Source organism: Rattus norvegicus, chromosome 6 (genome assembly GCF_021556685.1).
Source record: "Rattus norvegicus strain SHRSP/BbbUtx chromosome 6, alternate assembly SHRSP_T2T, whole genome shotgun sequence".
NCBI lineage: Eukaryota > Metazoa > Chordata > Mammalia > Rodentia > Muridae > Rattus > Rattus norvegicus.
The window spans coordinates 115,167,865-115,189,685 of record NC_141539.1 but is presented as its reverse complement, the minus strand read 5'-3'; the positions used below and the strand labels follow the sequence as shown (position 1 = coordinate 115,189,685).

The following is a 21,821-nucleotide window of genomic DNA, read 5'->3' as shown; positions in this document are numbered from 1 at the left end:
CTGCCTTTCTGATTAAACTTCAATGCATAAGATACTCTCAGACAAACAAACAAACTTAACACCCAACTGTGTCCAAAAGCAAGAAGTGGTATTTATTTGATAGCTGCAAATACAGTTATCTCTCATGAGTGCATAATGGAGTTAAGGAACACTGGAGAAGACTAGTAATCTTAATCCACAATTTTGATTTTACAAATAAAATAATCTTTTTGTTTGTTTTGGTTGTTCGGCTGGTTTTTTGTTTGTTTCTTGGTTTGACGTTTTGTTTTGTTTTGCTCAGGCCTGTTGATGGATTTGCTTCATAATCATGTTGTCAGAGTATATAAATATAGCTTAAGAAAGGGTGCACTGTCACTTCTATTTAAGAAACACATCTCCGGCATCACTCCTTTTGAAATTTCCTATATTAAATGTCAGCCTGGGCCATCATTTGCTTTTAACGGGAGAAAGTACACACTCATAGACCTGAGACACAGAAACATTTCTCAACAATGAAAACTTACTTGAGGTAGTAGACGGGAGTGAAGTGCAAAGGGTTCTTTGTTGCACAGTCAACATCTAAAACTCTTGCCTTTACTCACTACCCTCTCTTGACTCTCCTGCAACTTCCTGAGTCAGATAGAGTTATTGGTCCTGGTTGCAAAATACTACTCCTACATAGTATCAGAAGGTATGCCAGGGCACATGTTTATTATTCTATTAGTGATATGGAGACTTTAATGGTAGAAAATATGCAAAAGAAATAATGCATGTTATATTCTGGTCCTGTACTATTTGGTAGAAACTAACAAGGTATAAGAGTTGGATGAAAAATATATTTAAAGCATTTAGTACACAGGGTATAAAAATTACAGAACAAAATAAAAACTGTAGCGCCTCAGTAATAATGTAGCACCTCATGGTAAATACTGAGTGGTTCTTACATGTGATATATGGCAGGCATATTGGGCAATGCTAATAGTAAGTCTGCATTATGATGATAGAAAATATTTTTAGCTTTCTAAATATCAATGATGACCAAACATATACCTATGAAAAATTCCCAGTTCCTAGCCCCAGGCGCTCTAAGTTTTCCATGTGCACATAGCACGCGTGAATACTGTTAAAGGTTACTTTCAACTAATCAGAAGGGGATCATGAAAGTAAGCATTTGAATGGATCCAAGGACCTCATGCTACTGCTTGGTGGAGCACAGTATATATGAGACTGAGCGCTGACAGTCACTATCATTTCCACAGGATTTTAATCTGCAACCAAGTAGAGAGTAGTATAACACTTAGATATGCACATAGATATTTATGCTCTATTTTCTACCAAAGCTCAAATAGACCAAGTCGAAAATTATTTGCCAAAACTCTCCTCCAATCTTGCAAATCTTAAGTCAGTCCCGAAAGCTTAGGAACAAACTTCAACAATGCAGATATGTAGAAGGTATTGGTCTGATTGGTTCGTTGATATATTATGTCCCGCTTGAGGAATTATGAGAGTGCTTTTAAATGTAGCAAAGAATGTTTGAACACATTCAATAAGTTAGCTTTGCTTTAGCTGTTGACCTTGTATCACTGCAGTCTTGAATCTATGCTCAAACATGGAGACTTTCCTTCTTAATTGCATTTGTACTTTTTATTTTTTTTTATTCCTTTTGTAGGACGTTATGAACTATGCCCCACTCCCCTCCCCTCCCCCACCCTTGAACTGAAAGGATCACAAAGGTTGAGTGACTTGAGTGATCAGAGAGACAGGGCTTGTTTTAATGCATGCTGCCAATCTGGTAAGTCCTCAAATGTTTGCAAGCAAAGGATCAAACTTCCCCCCTCTGGCTAGGAATTAATGAAAACCTAAGGCCTAAGGAATTTTATTATCTGATCAAGAGTTTATTTATAGTACTTATTTTTTTTAACTCTTTGGCATCTTGGTACGCTAGCATGAGGTTCATATGTGCATAATTTCCTAACTACCAGCGTAGCATTTAAGCTACAACAGGATGACAAGTAATTGAAATATGTATCAAAGGCACTGTTATTAATTTAGTGATTCTTAGTCATGGATGGTTTCACTCTGAAGTGAAGACATCTGACACTGTGGAAACCTGCTGTCATAGAGTGGACAGAAATCACACATACTGCTCAAATACCCTATGATGCACTTAATGGCACATCACTGAAGCAACCACAATGTACAACAGTCACTTAGCCTAAAAGGTCAGGAGTGCCAAGGGTCAGAAACACTACTACTGAAACTATTCCGGGCATGGGTTACTCTTTCAGAAAATGTCTTATTTGTATTTTACCAAAAGAGTGTGGCTATCAATAAAATAACAAGTCAGAAATAGTAAAATAGGCCGGATGTTTGAGGTAGTACAGAACAAGAATCAGGAAGGAATCTTGATTCTGATCTTGTTCTACTGAGGCACTAGGCAAGTTATTTAGCTCTCCGAGTTTGCTATGGTTTGAATGGTTTGAATGAGTGTCCATTCACTAAAGGACTGATCCCCCGGATGGTGTTATTAGAAAGTGTTGTGTGCTTATCAGAAGTGTGTCCTTTTAAAGGGCCTTGGACCAATGTGTCTCTTCTTAGTTACCGCCTAATGAGGTGAAATTTCTTTTATTATGTGACCTTCACTAGAAACTCCAAGCAAATGAGTCTTACTCAGTCTTGGACTGAAAATTCCATAATTGTGAAGCAAATAAACTTTCCTTACTAATAAGTTATTCATTTTTGGTTAAGTTAATTGCTTCAGATATTGAACATAACCTCCAGAAACATGAGCATCAACATGCTTTTTTTCTGTTAATTGCCTCAGGTATTTCAGGATAGCGATAGAGCACTTATAGAACGATAAAGGTTCTAACCAAAAGTACTTCAATTGAGTTGATGTGCTATGTTATGGAAAGTCAAGGAGGCTTTGATCTCCTTAACAAACTGTTGGGTGGGAAGATAGAAGTCCTGTATATACATTTGGAACTTGCTTACCATTCACGATTTCTGAAAGATCTGGCTTTCTCCTGAAAAGCATTGAGGGTACTCATGACTGGATCCTCATAGCCCTGGTGGCATAATGACCACCCACCCACAGTTGATAGTGGATCTTGAGTAATCATAAGCAGCTCAGCCTCACAGGGGGCCCAGAGTGATGGCTAAAATTAATTCCACATGTTCAGCTCACCTTTCACCTCCCCTCCCTTGTCCTTACCATCGCATTGTGTAGAGAGAGCAATCAGAGGTTGTATAAGGCAGGCACATTTGTCAGTGTCTGGATGATGGCTCTGAGCTCATACTTCTTTTCTTTCCCTCTCCTCTTCCTTAGCCTTTCTATTTCAGGTTCAAAGAAAGGAGTCACTTTTGAGTTCTCTCTCGGAGAATCAGGCAATAGAAGATCGCAATTGCTGCAGAACTATTTCCATTTTGGATACTCGGTGATTCACAAAGAGCCAGGGCTGCAGGCTCCGTGTCCAGCTGTGCTCTCAGTATTTCACAGTAGGATGTTTCAGTAAAGCCAAGTAAACTCCTATAAATGACTGCGAAAAGATCTGAGAGCTGACCCATTCATCCTGTCATGGAGCTGACCCCTTCGGATGTGGTGGGCAGGAATGACTTGCAAGAGTATGCCCTTAGAATAAGACAACTCGAGCGACTATCTGTAGAAGCTACTCTATATTAAAGCATTATACACATTATCCTCAATTGGTCCATGAGCATCCCTTGCTGTCATGAGAAGGACAACTTGGTCCTGTCTATGTTAATATCTGTTTCCCTCCTTACATGTAAATTTTCTGCCTCACATCTCATGACAAACTATGTTTGTGTGGTCACTAATGACCTTTCTGGTAAGATACTCTTAAACTTTTCTTAAGGATAACTGATTGATTGCTGTGGTCAATATAACAGAATGTCTTGGAAAAAGAAGAGGACATATTTTTTAACTAGATTGGTGGCCTTGCTATTTGCTGCTCACACACAGAAGTTATAATGTCACTAAGTTTAAAATAAACTTCTTAAACATTTTAATGTTGTAGTAATGAATTAAAGGAGTTCTTTCAATGTCATAAGAGAGAAACCAAGTTATTCAAGGTGCAACAGATGCATAGGAAATCTTGCAGGTTCTTGTGCTGTCGGGGCAAGTGTAGAAACTGATTGGGAAGCACTAACCTGGTCTTGATTTTGTCCTTCAGTTACTATGTTATTGTAAGATAGCAATAGGGCTTCCATTGGTGTCGGTTTTGATTTGAACTCAAGAATAGAAACATCTACTTTAACCAATTCACAGGCTAGCAAATAGTCAAAATGAATCATACATAAAATGCATAAAAACACTTCTGGTAATGTGACTACCACTTATTATGTGCTTACATGATTGTATATCCTTTTCTTCAACATTACATATGTGTTCCTTTGGCTGTGCCTGGATATAACTCTAAAAGTATTGTTACATAGAAATCATCAGGACTGGAAACTGGAGGGGTGGTGAGCCTCTGTGCCCCATACAGGGTCTGCAACTATTCAGCCAGCTGTGAAAAAAATGGGTATCTACCTGGAGAACTAAAAAAACATGCACAAGGGAAATAAGTGAGAATTTTTGAAGAAGGAATCTGATACATTCCCAATGTTACAGTAATCATCAGAGAAGAAAAATCAGAACGGTTGGAAACTCTTTTTCTTGTTTCATGGATCAGTGTTATTGTATCTTGAATTATATGTGGGGAAAGTCACCAAATACTGCAAAATTTAGGGCATTTCAAGGTCTTAGTCCAGATGCTTGTGATATACAACTGATTTTAAAAAAAAGCAAGTTCTCAACTCATCAGGTGTCTCTGAAGTGCACATTTTTAACTGCCAGGCTCTACCTTGCCCAACAATAATAACATTTATTACAACTAAATGAGAGTTACCAGTGATGATAATAGTTGACAGGAAAAGCACTGGCATTAGAGAAAGGTTTATTTTGCTCAGAAAGCCTAGAGGAGGTAACCCATAATTTGGAGCTAAAGACACAAAGGGAGAGGTGCACAGCAAGGGTCACTGGTGTTCTTAGGTATCTGTGGCTTTAAAGTGACCACCCAATGGCTTCTCATTGGTAGCAACACGTTTGTTCATTCTCCATTGGCTCTGGGCAAGTGGTTAACATCAGTTTAGAAACCTTTAAAATTCTTAGCAGAAATACAACAAACCCTAGAGAAGCAATTTTAGTGCCAATGATGATATGCATGGAGAAAGGGAGATGGATTTTTTTCCCATATGAACAAATAAATGAAACAGCTTTTAATGTCTCTGTTATTGCATTTTCTCTCCCCTCTTTTACCTCACCATCACATCCCTGGTTTAAGCAACAAAACCTTGAAAATCAAGTCTATTAGTGTCCAAGGAATTCAGATGTCGATAAAAATTCACAGTAACCTTGGACTTCTTTCAAATCCTAAAATCATAGCCTCAGGAGGTCATTTGTTTCTTGTGAAAACCTAAGAAATACTAACAGTATGCCATCACTGACTGAGCTGGCTGTTTGGGGGGAAATCTAGGAGTGACAGATTCATAAGTAAATGGAGTGATTAATTAATTAATATATTTATTCCTTCAGTACCTTCAGAGCCTTGTATCCACAATTCTTGAAGCAGGAATAGGGAGAATCTGGATATCATGGAAGGGCTAAGCAGTACACACCATTGATTGGGTTTTTAGAAATGTAATGCTAATTCAAAGCCTAAAATCTCAATCACTGCTTTTAAGCTATTGAGAAAATATCTTGAGCCACAAGAATACAAGTTTACTGTGAATATTTCTTTCAGTTATAATAATTACTTATTAACCTAAATGTCCAGAATGGAATTTAGGCTTCTTTATCAGTGTGTACATCTCACTGTTCAGGAAATGAGAGAAAATAGAGACCAAAATGGGGGCATTTTGAGCATCAGATGGTGAGTTCCACATGCGTCTTGTTCACAATAGTGACAAGTGCAATCTCCTGAGCTATTTCCCGTCATCTGTCCATTAGGCTGCACTGCAATTATGGAGTAACAGTCTCTTGCTAGGTGTTTACGTTCACTTTCTGGTGCTTTTATGGCCAGGGTTCGGGATTCTTTGTGGGAGACTTGAGAGATGAAATAGAAAGCTCAGGGACTATATGAATGAGTCCCTTTAAAGAAGCCAATCTCCTCTCTCCCTGCCCTTGATTCGCCATCTGGCTCTGGGAGTTCGCTGCTGCACATTCCAGGACTGTGAAATTCAAATGCATGATTAGCCCCTCCATCTCCCAAGCCAGTGTGCTTCCTAGGAAAATCACCACCACAAGGACCAGACACTAAAGAGCAGCACAGGCTTAGTGGGAGTGAGAGAAAAGTACATGGCTAATTCTAATAAATAAGGAAACTCTACCCTTGGTTTTTCTCACTGCTCCCATGAGTTAATGCTCATGAATTCGAGTTGAATAAACTTGCTGGTATATTCTCACTGCCACCTCTTGCCATCTGTCCCTTCAACCACACCTTACGCCACACATGCCAGATATAACACTCAGCATATTTCAACCCCCACCCCACAGCAAGAGTGATGGCCCTTCTTTCCACTAGAACCTTTATGATACTTATCATTAGTATGAACCAGTCAGGAAGCGTTGGTCTACGGTTTGCAAAACAAAATGTTCAGTGCATACTTAATAAGTCTCCAGAAGATCCCTACGCTGCTCTAATCCTAAAGAAATAACTTTTTTTTTCTCCCTCAGACAAAAGGTATAGATGTATTCTCTGCCTATAATATGATGATAATCATGATAAATAATGTCAAATAACAGTGATCCCGGGAGGCCAAAGGGAAGATGTTACCTGTAGGATAATGCTCATTCACTGGCCAGTTGTCCACCTGAAGGGTTGCATTGCCCCCATTTCTGGTGAAGCGCACCACATGGTATTTGCCATCGTTGACAGGGGTTCTCTCTTCTTTGATGGAGATGTCAACTGTGCCAATATTGAAGACAACTCCAATTTTCCCTTGTTCCTGTAATAAAGAAACACAAAGGGCATGATTGCCACTGACTGCAGGATTTACTCCCTTTAAAGCTGATCCTCCAACTAGCAATAAACTTTTACCTGCCCAGAGGGAGCTGTCAGGATGAAGTTAATAATAGTATCCAATATTTCTCTATGGGCTTTCATCCTGAACATAAAAAAATAGTATAAAGCTGCCCCAAATGGTCTCACTGGCTGGACAGTGCAAGTTACACCATTCAATGGCCTTCCTCGTTATTGGTGCTACCGTGGCAGAACTTCCTGACAGCGAGACATGGTAAAGTTCATTTCTGTGAGATGGATTCGTTTTGTCTCCTAAGAGGAGCTAATACTGCATTGGATCCTGAAATATTTCACAATTGGGATTCAGGGTCAAAAAAATACTACTAGCCTGTGTGCACATTTTGGGGTAACTCACTGCCAAGGGGAGGAGTAACAAAGGTTTCAAGCTGAAGGCAGAGAATAGACATTATAGACAAAATCCATGATGATATTTTCTGCAGTTCTAAAGCACACTTAAATGATACTTTAAGCGAAGGATAATGAAACCAAGGAGGAGTTTTCAAACGGGTAACTTCCCAGATTTGTAGCCCTATTGTTCAGTTAATCTACAGATAAAATATTCATTCTGTCACTTATGCTATACAGTACAAGGCAATGTCAATAGCTCAAAATGACTTTGGGGACAGAGAAATTGCAATGGGCTCTAGAAGAGGAACATTATGGCAATGAGCATGAAGACAGTGGAGATGACAATGGGGGTGGAGATGAGATCATCCACCTCCGGGGAAATGTCTGGAAACGCTGAACCAAACATAATAATGCTATTAAAACTCTTACTCTTTCCCGTTAATAATTGGTTATGACTAAGAGTTGGAATTGGTATTCATGATGAAATAAAATGAAAGTGGCTTTCCTGGTCAGATATAATCAGCTTCTTTAACCTTCTGGAAAAGCGTAACAGCTCTGTGGAGTATTAGAAGGGATGAAGCAAGAGACTTTTTTGCCCATCTCTGTAGTTGTCTGGCTTATTGGCAATAGGCTGGGTCCTTGATGCTAATAAAATTTAGTTATAATTCTGACATTGACAAGACTGAGTCATAGTATGCTTTATCAGTTTTTTTAATCTACTATTTATATGTTTGAGGAGAAGAAGGGGGATGAACAAGGAAAGGGAAAGGGAGAAAGAATGAATGATGTTGTTAAAGACCAGAATCCATATCATTTAAGTTCTAAGAAATATTTATGGATGCTCAGATTTAGTATCCATCTATTCTTTAACTCATCCACCTATCAGTCCATCCTTTCACCCATCCATCTATCCATCTATCCATCCATGTATGCATCCATCAATCTATTCATATCTATTGACCAGCCAGCCAGCCAGCCAGCCAGCCACCCGTCCATCCATCCATTCATTCAATATATAAAGTTAATATTAACACATAGCATTATAAATTAGGATTTCTTATGGGGTGGACACTGATTTTCATAAATTGTTTTGGTATACTTCATTTATTTTCCAAGGAAATATGCTGCCCTCAACTTACCATTTATCTTTTTGTCCCTAACTATGTAAATGTATCTCAAAGCTGATTGCAAAAGAGACGAGTACCCAAGAGTCTTCATCTTAGAAGTGAAAAATGTAGACTGAACGATGTACCCTGTTTTCAGCACCCAGGACAGCAGACCCAGGGTGGACATTGTTACTTCCATTGTGTTCAATGAGCATGCTCTGGATTATGAACTGTTGCCTGTATTTCTCATTTTCTAAACCGTATAAAATGTGTCCCAATGCCTTCCCACATGTTAACTAAACAGACTCAATTCTGAAACCCTCTGTTTATTGGTATCAATATGATCTTGGATTAGTTTGGGTTGGTTTGGGTTGGTTTGGTCCCAGCACTGAGAATTATGTATGGGAAGGGAAATATGATTATAGGGTCTTTGTTGCAATGTTCATGCCCATAATAAATAATGATTCATTTCATCCTTTTTATTTGATCCTCAGGGAATTTGGAAATGACATTACTTATGTGCTCTGTATCAGAGAGGTGGCATTCATTATTCATTTTGTAAGGATGTGGGAATGAATGGGTAGGTGGGTGTTCATGCCCTCAAACAAAAATAAGCAAGGCTATACAAGCTTGAATCATCGTATGCTTACAGAATGACAGAACTGGATGAGTTAGGAAACCACAACTGAAGCCATTACTCCTCTGCCCACCCTACAAATGTTGGCTGTTTATTGCATTGTGGTTTTTCCATGAGAAACTACTACATAAATCCTGCCTGCGTGGAAAAGCCTGCAGTGATTCAGCTCACCTCTGAGTCACTAGTTAATCATAGAGAGAGAACAGTATTAGTGTTCTAAAGGGAACAGAGACTTTAGTGCTATGAAGCTTTCAATGACAGAGGTGGCAAAGGACAGTTTTGCCTCATTGAGTTAGTTGATCAACAAGATATATTTTGGGGGCAGATTTTTTGCAAGACCCATACTAGATCCAGTACAAGAAAATATTTAATCTCTGCCAGAATAAATATTTAGTCCTGATCTTAGGTGTCACATATCTGCCATTAGAATCTGGATTTTCCAAAGGTCTTCTTAGTACTGTTAGCACACTGTCAAATCCAATGTAGATCCTCCCCCCACCAGATGTTTCTTTTGCTTTCTATAGTGGTAAATGTGGCTGTGCTGGACCTCAGATGTTCTCTCTTTATTTGCAGTCATAAGATTTCATTATCATCACCTTCTTGTAATTTGTCATGGGACCACAGTGGCATTATAATCCATGGCTAACTGCTTAGTTTCAGTTCATTAACAGTCATGGAAGCCTTGTGGCAAATACCAATATAGTTGTCCAGGCTTGAATCTATAATATGCACCTTCCATGAAAATAAACTCCTTTGGTCCATGTGTCTACAGAAGGAATAAAGTGGAGGATAGAACACATTAGTTTGCATCATCCCTCCCTGACCCTGTGGCAGCTTACTTCACTATTCTGAACACATTTTTAAATAATACACTGTGGGGCAAGAGGCTTCTTTTAACATTCTTCACAGGACTATTATAATGAAATAACATTGCTTATGTGATGAATGCTATTGTACCTATTTCTCTCTTTTACTAATGTGTACGTGTGCATATGTGTGCATGTAGCTGTGTACACACAGTATAGAAGCTAGAAGACAGACTTAGCTATTTTCTTTGAACAGTCTCCCTCATTGGCCTGGGAATTATCAATTAGTCTATATTTCTTATCTAGTGGGCCCCAGAGATCTCACTCCTTTTGCTTGCCAATCACTGTGGTTACAGAAATATGCCACCATGCCTGGCTTTTTACATGGGTGCTAGGGATTACATCCAGGCCTACAAGGATGTAGTTAACCCATCTGCCCCATATAATAGTGCTTTGTGTATATATATATATATATATATATATATATATTTGTATATGTATATGTATATATATATATATAACAATAAGAGGGATGGACAGAATCAGGGGAGACTGCATAGTCAGTCGTTTGCTCATACAAACAAATTATCTGTCATTGTCAGAGAATTCAGTAGAATGACCATAAATGGGTTCCCATACAGTAAGGTAAAATAACACTGGCTTCTAAAAATGTGTGACCTTTGTCGCTTATTTAAAGGGAGCCTGTAATAAGCGAGAAAGACAAATTGGCTCTCTGCAGCCTGTTGTGTGAATTACATGTGAAGCATCTGACACATGGCTATGCATACTTTTGGGCTGCAATATGTCAGCCCTTTCTCCCCTTGTTAGTATAATTGAAAACAGCAGTGTGAGCTAAGGACTGGCCAGTTTGGCAAGCACTGTCCTCATGATCTATTGTGAAAATATGTGTAAATTTTGGCAAACAGAACTGTTTTTTTTAGGGTTGATTTCCTGTCACAATTTGATAGTTGTTCTATCAACTTTCCTTGGTGCCTCTTAGAAGCTTCTTGAACATAAGCAAGATGTAGTTCCAAAAACAGCACAGCTATAAATTTTAATAACTCCACACCCATCATCACTGAAGTTGCTGGCAAGACAGTCACTTCAATCTGTGTTCTCCCTTGAAATAAAAAAACAAAAACAACTACGGAGTGGTAAATCAGAAGACATTACCTATCATCTTCAAGGGTATTCAGGGGAAACCCTGAGTGGTACAAGAACATCTGTCTATCTAAGGTCAGTAAGTCATTCTTTATCAATAGTGACTATTTATCAGCCCACTTGGTTCCTCAAATGAGCCCAGATCCAGCTACTTGATCCTCAATCTGCCATATTATAGCCAACATCACCCCAGGGATGCTGCAAGCTCTTGGGTCAGGCTTTAGGAGCAATATACAGGAGCAAGAGAAAAAATTTCAAGAATGAAAACACAGCTCCCCAATGGCAAACTCTCCATTTGCTCCACAGTGCCTCTAGGGAAGGCAGAATTCCCTACTTCAGAAAATTGCTGCTGACAGAAACAAAGTGGAGATTCTCAAATGTATGCCCGAGAGATGTGCACTGAAACATTTCTCCATGGTGTCCCTGTTAGGCTTCTCACAGAATAGTTTCTTCAGCATTGGACAATGATACAGTGAAAGCAGTGTTTAGATGATGCTTTGGTGCTTGTCACATCGAGGCCTTGGTAAGACTCCAGTTCACTCTCTCTACACAAAGTAGTTCAGGGTTCTGTTCCCCACATTTCCCCAGATCTACTAATTACAGGCTCACAGTGAAGGCAACCTTTTGCATTTCTTTGTGATGGGTAGACCCAAAAGTCCAGGGCCCAGTAATTGTCATTTTTTTTGGTTCTTTTTTTTTTTTTTCGGAGCTGGGGACCGAACCCAGGGCCTTGCGCTTCCTAGGTAAGCGCTCTACCACTGAGCTAAATCCCCAGCCCCAGTAATTGTCATTGTTAAACCACACATAATTATTCCAGCATGAGATTTGCCAGTGTTCTCCCACTACTGTGTATCACTGTTCCTAGAATGTTCTTAGTAGTGGCTGCTTTATCATTTTGGGTCACTGAGTGAGGATGGCACCAAATTAACTTGCAATGGACATGGCTTTGAGCACAGAGTATTTTAAGCTGTCACTGTGGCATGACTGTCACAACTTGAGTAGTCAGTATATATTTTTGAGTGGGATTATCTTCCAATTTCCCATAATTCCCTGCTATTGAATATATGTACTGAGTACTGTGTTTAAGGGCAAAATCTAAGTCTGTGTAACTTGAACTCATGGATGTTTTACTGAGGCACATGTCTGTCCCATGTGTTGGAATCCCATTTTATTCATATTTCTTCATAATAAAAATGTGTTCTGAGAAGAATGTACCTGGGCAATAGAGTCAATGCACAAACATCACACAGTGAGTTTACACTGCCTAATACAGGAATGATGTCACGAAGGATGTCACCAAGTGATACAATGTTATAGGACTACATTTCTATACACTATTTCTTGTTGACTAAAATGACACTCTATAATATGTGACTATCAAGTTATTCTTACTTTATAATGTACACTTCATGTCCACTTCAATTCCAGCCAGGTTCTATTTTTTATTCAAAGAACCTAGTAATTAAGGCTCTTTGGATATAAAATTTTTACCAGAGCTCAGTAAATGATTATTAAATGAATGATGAATTGAAGTGTGAGGTTGTGAACTTTAAAAATAAGCCACTAGCGTCTAAACAGAATTTGAATGGTATCATCTAAAATAGATCATTATGAATAAATACGGTCAGACTTTGTACAGTAATAGCAAAACATATATTTTCATTTTGTTTATAAAGGCAATGTCAAACACATAAGATGATGACCATAACTTAGCTGATTCACTATATAATTTCAGTTAAGGGAGGATTTCATTAACTCTCTTTGGAATAAAATATTCTGTAGTCAATAGAGCACAGTATGAGCATTTTGCATTTGTCTTTCTCAGAAGATCATTGGCTTACTTTTTCAAAAAGATGAATCTCCTTTTGCTCTATCCAGTACCACTACTAGTTAAGAAGCACTGAGGCTACACTCTCTGTGGGTAGCTGTACATACTATTGAAGGATTGATGGAATGGAAGAAATAGAGTATCTTCTTCAAGAAATCTTGAAGAGAGAAGTATCCCTTTGGGAGCCACTCAACTCACAAGATCCCAGCCATGATAATGTGGACTGCTATTGCCATTTGCTGGCAGTGTCCTCTGCCCACTCCCTCGAGAAGCTGGAATAAGGGTATAGGAGGAGGGTCACAGAAGAAAAAATATCTGCTCTGGGTTCTAAAACAAGTGGGTGATAGAGATTCATGAAAATGGAAAGCAGTTGAGTCTCCACATTGTTTTGCCTATCTAACATTGTGTCGTTCTCTCAACTCTCTCATTCTCAATTTATCTTTATAAAAGTGAAGAGCATATGGTGTAGACAAAGTAACACCTTAATTAAATGCTGTATACTGTTGAAATAGATTCAGAGGACATCTGAAAAGGGTAGGTTCTACAAAGACTGACATTAATGTTGTTAATGATGATGTTAATGTTGGGGCATGGGAAGTTATGAGTGATGATGTCTTGGAGGCTAACTGGGTGAGAAACAGTCTTACTGGGAAAAGAAGAACCACAAGCACTGGCCATCCATTGTGGATGCTGCTTCTTTTTGGAATGACTATGTCTCATTCTGAATGGATCAGAGAATTTATGTTAAATGGCATTAAAAACTAACTCTGTTGTCCCAAATCTGTGGAGGTTGCAGTGACCTCTGTACCCCCTCCACAAAGTTACAGCCACCTCTCTTCCTGACTACAGATGTGTTTTTAGCTAGTGTTCTGCTGATGCCTGCTTACAGGAGGTCAATCAATTAAAGAGGATTAAATGTACAATCTGAAATGCTAACAGAGGTCCAAGAGAGATAAGACTGATAAATAGCTCAAGACAGCTCCATCTCTAACAGTAAGCAAAATTTTAAAAGAGAGACAGAGATAGGGGAGAGAAAGAGAGCTGAAACAGAGGGGGGAGGGAAGGAGGTAGGAAGGGGGAGAGAGAGAGAGAGAGAGAGAGAGAGAGAGAGAGAGAGAGAGAGAGAGAGGAGGGGGAGGCAGCTAAAGACAGCAGGAACTCTGACCTAAAGAGAGTCAAGAAAGGAGAGAGCAACTGGTCCAAATGAGACAGAAGACACAACCGCAGTTCTAATCGTCACCCCTAACAAATGGCAACCGAGACATTGTGTCCTTCAAGTCCCTTCAAATCACTGCTTCTCAGCCACTGGATCCTTTGGTAGTAAAGTTTAAACAAAAGATGACAGCAGTTCATTTCTGTAGGAAGGCCAGTGTTTTTCCAAGAGCTGGTGCAGTCTCCTGGCAGGAATGAGATGTCAGGTGGGAAGGCGGGGCTCATAGAAACCCAACACAGACTACCATCTCCTGCAAATGCTTTGCCTAAAACCCTACCCGAAATCTCTAATAGATCATTAAGGATCACCAGGAACCTCAGTAGAAACCTCAAACTCTCTGCTCATAGTGTAACAGAACCGTGGATAGCAAAATTAGAAAACGCATTTCAAATTGCCAAGAATTCTCCTAGAGAACCTTTTATCATATCTGCATATTAGCATCCCCTGGCAAAACAGAATTTTAAAGGCTGGCCTGATGGCAGATTTTCAGAATCAGAAACTGTTAGCTGGGGCTTGGTGATGCCCGGGTAAGTCAGCATGGTGACACAGATGCTTGTTTAAGTGTGGGGACTGCCTTCTTTACATTTGTGTCTTGATTCTGCTTGGTTAACTTGAGGATGGTTTTGTTCCCAACCACATTTGATAATATCAGCATATATGTTTTAGCTGTCATAAATGGAGCTGTGTGCTGCAAACATCTCATGAATTCAGGCCAAAAATATTGCTACATGTTCAATAATATACCATGAAGGACAATCTGGCTCATAATTTCAATGGTAGCACTATTTAAAAACTAAAATAGGAACACATGTCCTTAAAAATCCATATGGTATTTATATATAAGTTCAATTATTACACACACACACACATACACACACACACAGCATACATGCAAACATACTCACACATACATGCAGGCTTGACTGCAGAGGCCCTGAGTACAAGGTAAGCAATAAGCTTCTTATTAGTATCTGGATCTTCCCCTAAGTCTACATGTTGGTCAAATGCTTGCTTTATATATATAAACTTTGAAATGTAATATCACATAACCAGGAACTGGTAGGAATATTTTATACCTGCTCTAATTCTTTTTTACATCTGTGCTAATTCTTCGACATGGTCTTTAAAAGCCTCTCGCCTACTAACTCACTGCCGCATACGCTAGTCTCAAGTCCTTGCCCACCCTTGATGACTCACTTCAAACTGGGTAGTTTTAGACGTATTTTTCTCCCCATGAACAGCTCTGAGGAAGGTGCATGGGAGAAATTCTCCCTTGGAAGCACATCTTCTGGGCCAATTGAGGATGAGCAGAAGGTTCCTTTTGTAAGGAGGTCAGCACACACTTACTAACTCTCACGACTCACTCTGTGGCTGAATAGAAATCTTTAGTGACTCTCCAAAGGCTTTTACTTTTTACCTCACTTATACGTGATAGCTGGGCTAACAGTGTGGTCTCAGGGTGAATGGACCTTTATAAATATAAATACCAGCAACACCTGATTTCTCTAATAAGGAAGGCATTCTCAACCCCTCCCATGAATAAATCCCCAGTAGAAACTATACCATTTTCTAGCTGAGGAAAAAAAAAATCCCAGTATATACATTTTTAGAATTGAGATTCACTGTGAAGAGCCACAAAGAAATAGTTTAGATTGTGGCAGTTTTTTCAATAATTTGTGTAAGGAAGAAATATACAAAATTAGAGGAGACACATGTCTCTGAATGAAGGATCAGCAGACTAGGCTGGTAATCTAATTGCTTTTTGGTTTCGTTAAATAAAGTTTTGTTTTAAATGAATTTATTTACTTCACATCCCCATTGAAGCTTACTCTTCTTTCTCTCCTTCCAGTCCCTCCCTCTCACCTCCTCTCACTCTATGCTTCCCTCCTTTCATCCTCAGAAAAGGGGAGGCTTCCTATGAATATCCACACCTTGGTATATCAAGCTTCAGCAGGACTAGGTGAACCTTATTCTATTCAGACTAGACAAGGCAGCACAGTTAGCAGAAAGGGGGCCAAAGGTAGGCAACAGAGTAAGAGATAGTTTCTAAAGGAGGACGCTTGAATCCCACAGAGAAGAAGAAATACAATAGACATGGATGGTGGTGGATGGAGGGAACTGGGTTGGAGAAGGGTTGGGGAAGAGAGGAGAAATTTCGATCAACTTTTTTGGGGACATAGCTATACTCATTAATGCACCTTTTTATTATATTTCCCTAGCTGCCTTTGTACCACAGCAGCAGAGTTGAGTAGTTGCTACACAGTCATGTGACTTAAGGCCCACTTGATTCTATTCACTCTCTGATCCTCTACTAATATAGCTTACTAGGTCTTTGTTTTTCTTCTTATTTGACTCACAGATAATGTTTAAGTGTTCCAAAGAACACAAGTGCACATGGAAGGGTCAAATGGAGAATATGTACCATACCTATTCATTAAAGCATTCCAGATCTTTCTAGACTGACCCAGTTTGTTCTACTGAGCCAATTCACCCCCCCTTTCTATCTTAATTTTGGCAGGGACAGTGGTAGAAAATGCTGGAAATGTGGCAGACAGAAATAAGAAGTTACTGATTAGGGCAAGAAAGGTTGTGCTAGAGTCCTTCCATGCTTCAGGTCCAGAGTTCCATTTCCCCAGAAAAATAAACCCTGATGCTTCTTAGGATCCCTCAATGGCATTACATTTAGCAGAGCAATCAGACATGGGATTCTATCCAACATACAGAGTTTAACCTGAACCTTAATGGACTGGCTCCCCATGAATACTAGGCTTTTTCTTATTACCTGATCCCTGTCCATATGTTGCATAGTCATTTCATCGCACTTAGCATGTGTGGAGGAATTTCTGTCTCATTGGTTTCAGGCATGTTGATAACTATTACATCACAAATCTCCTTCCTAACTATAATCTGGCAGATAGAGTACAGTTCTAATAAGGGGAGACAAGATATATAAAGAACCCGCCAATTAAGCATGAAACTAATCTGTCTCAAGTCCCACAGAGGGTGGTCTAGACACTAAAAGCAATTCAACCTAACACGGTTTGAAGGCAGTCAGCTGTGGATGCAGAGGAAATAAATTAGAGGCTTCTGGCAAAAGAGGAGAGTAGCTAGTAATACTCTGGTAATGGAAGAGATAGGGCAAAGTTGTAACTTATTAGAATCGTAATGATATGACATTATTCCAGAACATAGATGTAGTTCGATGAGTGACTCGTACATGTTAAAGGCTTGAGACTCTATAAGAAAACACACATCACTCAGATGTTAAGATTTCAGTTCATTATATTAGATGAAATGGGAGAGGACGGTAGCATTGCAGCACAACAAATCTCTCAGTCTCCAGGCCTCCAATGAATCTTCAGGACACTTGAAAAATGGTGAATAAGAGAGGTGTCTCAGACTACCTGCAAGGGAAATCTACAGCATTCTCATCTTGGAATGAACAGACTAAAATAAGGGCTCATTTTTTTCTTTCCTATTTATTGTACACAGAATGGCCAGGAGATGCTCGTACATCAGTACCGCTTGTCTGCACACAAGGACTTTGGGGTGTGTGTCCTGGAGATAGTGCTAAGGATTTCATGCCAGTGATATTTTATGGTCATTTTGTTTGTCAAATAGCACCACTGTAACGTTCCCTGCTGGGATAGATCAGCATTTCTAATTCAAAAGGGTGATTATGAATTATACCCAAATACCCCTTTAAAAGAGCAACGGAGAGAAGAAAAAGATGAAATTTAAACAATTGATGAAAATCTGGAAGTGGCAGGACGCTGACATTAATGACAAAATCAAAGCCTCTGTAGGCGAGAGCAGTGTGGACCCCAGACAGAAATATGAAAAGGGAAAATGTTTTGCCTTTGCCGTGATAGGACGAGTGAAGGTGGCCAGATCTAGGACATAAAACATGTCTCAAGAGGCGACTCATAAGTGTTTTGAAGTCTACTACTAACCCTTAGGAATCAGTTCAGAGCTGTGTGCTTATTTATTTATTTATTTATTTATTTATTTTTTATTTTATTAACTTGAGTATTTCTTATATACATTTCGAGTGTTATTCCCTTTCCCGGTTTCCGGGCAAAAATCCCCCTCCCCCCTTCCCCCTCCCCTTCCTTATGGGTATTCCCCTCCCAACCCTCCCCCCATTGCCGCCCTCCCCCCAACAGTCTAGTTCACTGGGGGTTCAGTCTTAGCAGGACCCAGGGCTTCCCCTTCCACTGGTGCTCTTACTAGGATATTCATTGCTACCTATGAGGTCAAGTCCAGGGTCAGTCCATGTATAGTCTTTAGGTAGTGGCTTAGTCCCTGGAAGCTCTGGTTGCTTGGCATTGTTGTACATATGGAGTCTCGAGCCCCTTCAAGCTCTTCCAGTTCTTTCTCTGATTCCTTCAACGGGGTTCTATTCTCAGTTCAGTGGTTTGCTGCTGGCATTCGCCTCTGTATTTGCTGTATTCTGGCTGTGTCTCTCAGGAGCGATCTACATCCGGCTCCTGTCGGTCTGCACTTCTTTGCTTCATCCATCTTGTCTAATTGGGTGGCTGTATATGTATGGGCCACATGTGGGGCAGGCTCTGAATTGGTGTTCCTTCAATCTCTGTTTTAATCTTTGCCTCTCTATTCCCTGCCAAGGGTATTCTTGTTCCCCTTTTAAAGAAGGCGTGAAACATTCACATTTTGATCATCCGTCTTGAGTTTCATTTGTTCTAGGCATCTAGGGTAATTCAAGCGTTTGGGCTAATAGCCACTTATCAATGAGTGCATACCATGTATGTCTTTCTGTGATTGGGTTAGCTCACTCAGAATGATATTTTCCAGTTCCAACCATTTGCCTACGAATTTCATAAAGCTGTTGTTTTTGATAGCTGAGTAATATTCCATTGTGTAGATGTACCACATTTTCTGTATCCATTCCTCTGTTGAAGGGCATCTGGGTTCTTTCCAGCTTCTGGCTATTATAAATAAGGCTGCAATGAACATAGTGGAGCACATGTCTTTTTTATATGTTGGGGCATCTTTTGGGTATATGCCCAAGAGAGGTATAGCTGGATCCTCAGGCAGTTCAATGTCCAATTTTCTGAGGAACCTCCAGACTGATTTCCAGAATGGTTGTACCAGTCTGCAATCCCACCAACAATGGATGAGTGTTCCTTTTTCTCCACATCCTCGCCAGCATCTGCTGTCACCTGAGTTTTTGATCTTAGCCATTCTGACTGGTGTGAGGTGAAATCTCAGGGTTGTTTTGATTTGCATTTCCCTTATGACTAAAGATGTTGAACATTTCTTTAGGTGTTTCTCAGCCATTCGGCATTCCTCAGCTGTGAATTGTTTGTTTAGCTCTGAACCCCATTTTTTAATAGGGTTATTTGTCTCCCTGCAGTCTAACTTCTTGAGTTCTTTGTATATTTTGGATATAAGGTCTCTATCTGTTGTAGGATTGGTAAAGATGTTTTCCCAATCTGTTGGTTGCCATTTTGTCCTATCCACAGTGTCCTTTGCCTTACAGAAGCTTTGCAGTTTTATGAGATCCCATTTGTCGATTCTTGATCTTAGAGCATAAGCCATTGGTGTTTTGTTCAGGAAATTTTTTCCAGTGCCCATGTGTTCCAGATGCTTCCCTAGTTTTTCTTCTATTAGTTTGAGTGTGTCTGGTTTGATGTGGAGGTCCTTGATCCACTTGGACTTAAGCTTTGTACAGGGTGATAAGCATGGATCGATCTGCATTCTTCTACATGTTGACCTCCAGTTGAACCAGCACCACTTGCTGAAAATGCTATCTTTTTTCCATTGGATGGTTTTGGATCCTTTGTCAAAAATCAAGTGACCATAGGTGTGTGGGTTCATTTCTGGGTCTTCAATTCTATTCCATTGGTCTATCTGTCTGTCTCTGTACCAATACCATGTAGTTTTTATCACTATTGCTCTGTAATACTGTTTGAGTTCAGGGATAGTGATTCCCCCTGAAGTCCTTTTATTGTTGAGGATAGTTTTAGCTATCCTGGGTTTTTTGTTATTCCAGATGAATTTGCAAATTGTTCTGTCTAACTCTTTGAAGAATTGGATTGGTATTTTGATGGGGATTGCATTGAATCTGTAGATCGCTTTTGGTAAAATGGTCATTTTTACTATATTGATCCTGCCAATCCATGAGCATGGGAGATCTTTCCATCTTCTAAGGTCTTCTTCAATTTCTTTCTTCAGTGTCTTGAAGTTCTTATTGTATAGATCTTTTACTTGCTTGGTTAAAGTCACACCGAGGTACTTTATATTATTTGGGTCTATTATGAAGGGTGTCGTTTCCCTAATTTCTTTCTCGGCTTGTTTCTCTTTTGTATAGAGGAAGGCTACTGATTTATTTGAGTTAATTTTATACCCAGCCAGTTTGCTGAAGTTGTTTATCAGCTTTAGTAGTTCTCTGGTGGAACTTTTGGGATCGCTTAAATATACTATCATATCATCTGCAAATAGTGATATTTTGACTTCTTCTTTTCTGATCTGTATCCCCTTGACCTCCTTTTGTTGTCTGATTGCTCTGGCTAGAACTTTAAGAACTATATTGAATAAGTAGGGAGAGAGTGGGCAGCCTTGTCTAGTCCCTGATTTTAGTGGGATTGCTTCAAGTTTCTCTCCATTTAGTTTAATGTTAGCAACTGGTTTGCTGTATATGGCTTTTACTATGTTTAGGTATGGGCCTTGAATTCCTATTCTTTCCAGGACTTTTATCATGAAGGGGTGTTGAATTTTGTCAAATGCTTTCTCAGCATCTAATGAAATGATCATGTGGTTTTGTTCTTTCAGTTTGTTTATATAATGGATCACGTTAATGGTTTTCCGTATATTAAACCATCCCTGCATGCCTGGGATGAAGCCTACTTGATCACGGTGGATGAATGTTTTGATGTGCTCTTGGATTCGGTTTGCCAGAATTTTATTGAGTATTTTTGCGTTGATATTCATAAGGGAAATTGGTCTGAAGTTCTCTTTCTTTGTTGGGTCTTTGTGTGGTTTAGGTATAAGAGTAATTGTGGCTTCGTAGAAGGAATTCAGTAGTGATCCATCTGTTTCAATTTTGTGGAATAGTTTGGATAATATTGGTATGAGGTCTTCTATGAAGGTCTGATAGAATTCTGCACTAAACCCGTCTGGACCTGGGCTCTTTTTGGTTGGGAGACCTTTAATGACTGCTTCTATTTCCTTAGGAGTTATGGGGTTGCTTAACTGGTTCATCTGTTCCTGATTTAACTTCGGTACCTGGTATCTATCTAGGAAATTGTCCATTTCCTGCAGATTTTCAAGTTTTGTTGAATATAGGCTTTTATATTAAGATCTGATGATTTTTTGAATTTCCTCTGAATCTGTAGTTATGTCTCCCTTTTCATTTCTGATTTTGTTAATTTGGACACACTCTCTGTGTCCTCTCGTTAGTCTGGCTAAGGGTTTATCTATCTTGTTGATTTTCTCAAAGAACCAACTTTTGGTTCTGTTGATTCTTTCTATGGTCCTTTTTGTTTCTACTTGGTTAATTTCAGCTCTGAGTTTGATTATTTCCTGCCTTCTACTCCTCCTGGGTGTATTTGCTTCTTTTTGTTCTAGAGCTTTTAGGTGTGCCGTCAAGCTGCTGACATATGCTCTTTCCTGTTTCTTTCTGCAGGCACTCAGCGCTA

The 21,821-nt window shown here is 39.5% G+C and overlaps 1 protein-coding gene across 38 annotated transcripts in view; it reads right to left on the bottom strand.

Moving 5' to 3' along the window:
* The window catches only part of Nrxn3 (neurexin 3), a 1,618,001-nt gene that overhangs the window by 163,831 nt on the left and 1,432,349 nt on the right, over positions 1–21,821 (bottom strand). For all 38 annotated transcript variants that reach the window (XR_015621666.1, XR_015621667.1, XR_015621670.1 and 35 more), the window contains 1 exon segment: positions 6,816–6,987. Coding sequence is in view for 30 of the 38 variants with exons in the window: in XM_087552049.1 (XP_087408175.1) it covers positions 6,816–6,987 (172 nt within the window). In the remaining 8 variants the exon portion in view is untranslated.